Source organism: Sarcophilus harrisii, chromosome 4 (assembly GCF_902635505.1).
Source record: "Sarcophilus harrisii chromosome 4, mSarHar1.11, whole genome shotgun sequence".
Taxonomy (NCBI): Eukaryota; Metazoa; Chordata; class Mammalia; order Dasyuromorphia; family Dasyuridae; genus Sarcophilus; species Sarcophilus harrisii.
In genome coordinates this window covers 105,610,964-105,616,963 of record NC_045429.1, presented here as the reverse complement: position 1 = coordinate 105,616,963, position 6,000 = coordinate 105,610,964, and the positions used below count along the sequence as shown (strand labels likewise).

At 32.8% G+C, this 6,000-nt stretch overlaps 1 protein-coding gene across 3 annotated transcripts in view; it reads right to left on the bottom strand.

Moving 5' to 3' along the window:
• The window catches only part of HHAT (hedgehog acyltransferase), a 479,576-nt gene that overhangs the window by 330,995 nt on the left and 142,581 nt on the right, over window positions 1–6,000 (bottom strand). For all 3 annotated transcript variants that reach the window (XM_031937309.1, XM_031937308.1, XM_031937310.1), the window contains exon 8: window positions 1,199–1,349. In XM_031937309.1, coding sequence (XP_031793169.1) covers window positions 1,199–1,349 — 151 coding nt within the window. The remainder of the gene's footprint in view (window positions 1–1,198; window positions 1,350–6,000) is intronic.

Genomic DNA, 6,000 nt, shown 5'->3' with positions numbered 1-6,000 from the left:
TTATAATTCTTAGGGTAAAGGGTGAAAAGGTGGTGAGGTGGGTCTGCCTACAGTAACAGGAAGAAAAATGGCCAGATTGAAGATGAATACTGATCAACTTGCTCAAAATCACATAGGACATAAATGGATTAGAATCAAACTCTAATCTCCTCACTCCAAATCCAGCCATTTTCCCACTATACCATGTTGCAACCCTAAAATGAGATGTTGATAGAATTTTAAAATATCATATAAATCTACACTGAAAAGGAATACCTACAATCAACTATATACAGTTTTTATTCAAGAAATATTTCAAATTGGGGTGAGAATAAAATCTACATTCTGACAAGCATAGACTAAACAGGTCAAAAGCTCTAAGAGAACTAGCAGACAAATCAGAAATAACAAGCAGTGATCAAAAATAACAAGCCATTGAAAATTTCTTCTAATATATTATTGATGTTTTTCTTTAAAAAAAAAAACAGCAAATTAGCTTCTCAATAACTACCTCTCCCAAAATAGAGCCCTTCTTTATTACAAAACCAACCTAAGGAATAGTCTGGGAGAACACGCAAAATTTTCTACCCATAACTTTCTACAAGAAAAAGGAAGCATCATATTTTGTTACTAGTTGAGGAATTTTTTCGGGGGAAAAACTCTAGGGAGATCATGCATCTGGGAGGAACTCAAGCACAGTGACAGATGCTGCAAAAATGTTATTTCTATCATAAATCCAAAAGAGTCTTTCTCTCTGTAGGAGTATAGAGTCTGTAGATTGTATGTGGTGGGTGATGGTGGGGGTGGGAGTATTTAATCATATTCTCCCATGCATAAGCACAAATAATTATGATAATGTCTCATCAGCTATATAGGACAACAAGACAATATCTGATACCCAGAAAAATATTTCAATCCACTGGGAAATCTCTATTTTGTAAGACTCCATTGAATTTATAAGAACGCCTCTTCCTTTTCAAAGAGCTTTCTCACCTTTTCCCACAATCTCAAAATATGCTACAGAGTGAGATGTACCAAGGAAAATTACCCATTTTTTTTCAACAGATGAATTAAAGTAAAACTTATAATGGACAAGGAATCTGCCCAAGCTCATAAAGGAAGTCAACTGGTAAAGACAGAACTAGAATCAAATTTTCCAGATTGCCGTCCTTTTCCCATTAAACAATCACAAGTCACTTCAGGAAAATATATAACTAACCTCCACATTCCAGTGAAGCTGTACATTGTGCTCACACATCGGGGAAGGGCAGGGGGTTGGAGTCCATCCAGCCTCATAGCCAGGGCAGGAACACCAAAAAGGACCAAGTACTTCACATAAAAGAAGAGTACTTGGGCTAATGCTAGTCCACCTAAAAAACAAACAAGCTCATTTAAAAAACACCTGATAGTTCCCTCTATGGGCTATAATATTCTAATAGAAATATATTACACCCCTCATCTCCATCTCTTCTTTGCCCATTACCAAAACCAAAACAAAATAACCCACACCAACCAACAATCATTGGTTCTATGAATAACCTGAGTTAGCAAATAACAAATATTATAATCATTTTTATTAATGGTGTCAGGGGCAAGACCATATTCAGATAATAGATAGCGTACTTTACCATTCCCATTTCAAATGCACAAAGGAAGTTCAGAACTCTTTGGAAGAATTCCAGCAAATCTTTTTTTTTTTTTTAATAAAAGAGCTTTTGAAAATATATATCATCATATCTTAATTTTTATTTCAGGATTTTATACATAAAGCCAATTGGTCATTTTCCATAGTTATCTTCCATATTTGTTTCAATCTCCCACTATTTTATATTGCTTGTGTTTTCTTTAAAATATATGATAAAGACAATGTGTTACTTTCAAAATGAGTTTGTTTTCCTCTGAAATTCCTGCAATAACATTCTTTTCTTTTTTACTCCTTTATTTTTGGCATCACTAATATCAGCCCCCACCACCACCATCACCAATCTCTCCTTCAGACTTCCTCACAAATAAGCTTGCTTGCTACAAATAAGCATAATTAAGCAGGATAAATCAAGCATTGGTCAGGTCTGAAAATATTTATCTGATCCTGTATCTCTAGTCCATTGATGTCTAAAGGGGAATAGGATGCTTCATCATTGGAGTCACAATTGGTCATTAAATTGTTTAGAAGTTTTACATATTCCAAAGCTGTTTTTTCTTTACAATGTTTCAGTTTTTATGTAACTTTTACTCTACTCCTATTCATTTCACTCTACATTGATTCATGCTATTTTTCTCAACTTTTTCTGAATTATTCCTTTTTATCAATTGTTGTAGCATTATAATATTCCATTATATTCGTATGTACTCTAATTAGTTCATTCACCCATCATTTTTCACCCCACCCCAATTTTCATAATACAAATGCCTTTCCTGTAAAAAAAAAAAAAAAAAGCACCAGAAAACAGAAATAAATGTGTTTTTCCTTAAAAGATTTGTACTATCTATCTGAAACCAAGAATAAGCACTAACTGTAATGGGGATAAGAGAGGACAGAAGATAGAAGAGAAGAACAAGATCAGGAATAAAGCTAAAATCTCATCTTTTAGTGGAAGTCTTTCCCAACTTGTCTTAATTCTACTACATTCCCTCTGTTATTTGTTTCCTATTTATTTTGTATATAGCCTATTTATACATATTTGCTTGCATTTTGCTTATTTGTCTTCCCTATTAGATTGTGATCTCCCTAGAGGACAAGGACTATCTTTTGCCTCCTGTAGCACAGTGCCTGACATATAGTTGCTGCTGGTGGTGGTGGTAGACTTGAGTTGTTTTCAGTTGTAGCCAACTCTTCCTAAACATTTTGGGATTTTCTTGGCAAAGATACAGGGGTCATTTGCCATTTTCTTCTCTAGTTCATTTTATAAATCAGGAAACAAAGGCAAATATGGTTGATTTGCTCAGCATCACACGCCTAATAAGTATCTGAAGTCAGATTTGAACTCAGGAAGACACGTTTTCTTCACTCCAGCCTCAATGCTGAAGCAAGGCTATCTATTGTCACCATTCTTATTCAATTTTGTACTAAAAATGCTAATTATAGCAATAAGACCAGAAAAGGATATTGAAAGAATAAGCACAGAAAATGGGGGACAGAGGAAGAAACTATCACTCACTGTAGATGATATGATGGTTGACTTACAAAGTCCTAAAGAGTCAACTAAAAAACAATCAAAACAATTAATAAATTCATCAAAGCCACAGGAAATAAAATTAATCCACATAAATCATCACCCTTTCTGTATATTATCAACAAAATCCAACAAGAAGAAACAAAAAGGAAAGTTGAATTTAAAATAACTATAATATAAAATACTTGGGAGCCTACCTGTCAAGACATATATAGGAACTAAATGAACGCAATAACAAAATACTCTTCATACAAATATATATCTAAATAATCATAAAAATATTAATTGTTCATGTACAGCCCTCAGCCAACATAATAAAAATGACAATATTATAATAACTAATTTATATATTTAGGGGCATACTTATCAAATTACCAAAGAATTGCTTTACAGGAGAGAAATTTGTAACAAAATGCATTTGGAGAATCAAAAGATCCAGAATATCAAGAGAATCAATAGGAAGGGGAAAAAAAAGTGAAGGAGACCTAGTAGTTATCAGATCTCAAACTACACCACAAAACTGTAATCATCAAAACTACTGGTACTAAGCAAAAAATAGGTTGATCAATGAAATATATTAGATACAAAATATACTCAAAAGCAAATGAACTCAGTAACCCAATGGTTAATAAACCAAAAGATGCCAATTATTTGGAGTAATAATTAACTGGGGGACAAAAACTATAAGGAAAACTGGAAAAGTTTGACAGAAAATAAGCATAACCTAGCATCTCACATTATATGGAAAGAGCATCTTCCAAATAAGTTCAAGTAAACTCAAATTAGGTATATGATTTAGACACAAAGGATGATATCATAAACAAATTAGTAAAACATGGATCTATCTAATCTATAGATAAGGGAAGAGTTTCCAAGCAAATAAGAGATATTAAAATTCAGAGGAAGTAAAATGAATTATCTTGATTACATAAACTTTAAGTTTTTGCACAAACAAAATCAATGCAATTATAATAAGAAAAAAGTCAGGAATCTGGCGGGGAGCGGGAATCTTTGTAGCAAATTTCTCTGATAAAAGGATCATCTCTAAAATATATAGGGAAATGAGTCACAAAAGAAAAACAGTCATTCCCCAAATGATAATCAAATAATAAGAATAGAAAGTTTTTAGAGGAAGGAATCCAAACTATCAATAGCCATATTAAAAAAAAAATTGCTCTAAATCACTATTAAGAAAAAATGCACATTCAAACAACTCTGAGATACCACCTCACACCTTTGGCTGAAATATCAAAAAAGGAGAGAGAAATTAATATTATCTCCATTTTACAAATGAGACAACTGACATAAAAAGAGGTTGCATTTTATCCAAAATCACACAGCTATGAAATGTCTAGGTACTCAGATCTTTGTGAAGCCATTTTCAGGGCTGTACCTGCCATAGTTGCCACTGATTATGACAGCAAGGTAGTCTACGAACTGCTGAAGAGCACCCTAGAAAGAGAACCTTTACAGTAGAGGAAATGAAGAAAAGTACAGTAGAAAAGTTGCAATCAAGGATTTATAGAAAACAAGCTAAGATAAAAAGCAGTTCTGCAAAGTCCCTTCAATTAAAAAAATACCAACAACAAAATGCTGATCAAGTGAAAAATGAAACCAGTCTGGATTTTGAACATTTTAAAGAACTATCTAAATGTCCATTATTATTACACCAAATGAACATTCCATATCTTGTAGTTGTTTTTTAATTTCTTCAGTCATGTTTGACTCTTTTGTGCTTACATTTGGGATATTTCTGTCAGAGATACTGAAGTGATTTGGCATTTGTATCTCCAGTTCATTTTACAGGTGAGGAACTGAGGCAAACAAGAATAAATGACTTGTCCAGCATCACACCTACTAAGTACCTGAGGCTACCTTTGATCTCAGGTCTTCCTAAATTCCAAGTTATATTCCATTTTAATCAAATTCAAATATTTATTTAAAAATAGGATTGATTTTCTATCATTTTAATCTTCCCACCTTTTCCTTTTCTTTCAGTTCCATTCCCAAAGTTCTCACGCCTGTTACCTAACACAAATTAATCCTTCCTAAGTTTCTCTTGATGAATTCTCAATAGATAATTCAATAACAATAAAAATGAGCCCATTTTCTGAATTCTTTCCTTATCAAAATAGAGAAAACAAAGAATCTTCATTCTTTCCATTTGGCCACAGCTACCACACATATGTATCTTTTCTAGATTCAGAACATCAGGAGTGGTAAGGATTCATATCATATTGAGCCTTATAAATGGAAGAACTCTTGATCCTAAATCTAAAATCTCTAGATAAAAAAATCTCTAAAATAAATTCTTTAAAACTATGGATAATATCCAAACAATCAACATACTAAATCTCTTCTCCTACCCATGAAACAAATACTCAAAGGAAACAATATTCTGGGGAAAAAAAAGTGGATTTATATTCCAAGGATTTGGGTTCAAATTCTTCTTCTATTAGTTAATACTATTGCTATTTGAATTCCAATTTCTTCATTTCTAAAATGGAAGGGAATGGGTTATAATTATTTCTAAGATATCTTCAATTTCTATGTCCTATGATCTGATTAGACTAGACTAGAGGTTTAATAGCTCCACTTCAGTAAGATTTCATTCCCTCTACGCAGACTATATCCAACAGACTAATAAGCAGGGGTATGGCAGAGGGGGATTCAAGTTTAGGGGTTGAGAAATAAAACAGACACATTATAGGGAAGGGACCTAAATAAGAAGAGAAAGGGGAAAAGTTTCAAGATATTCTACAACCAGCTAATGAGCCTCTGAATTATTAAAAATTGGCTAAGCACGAGTAAATCTATCCTCCATTAATAAAAAAAAAAACAAAAATCC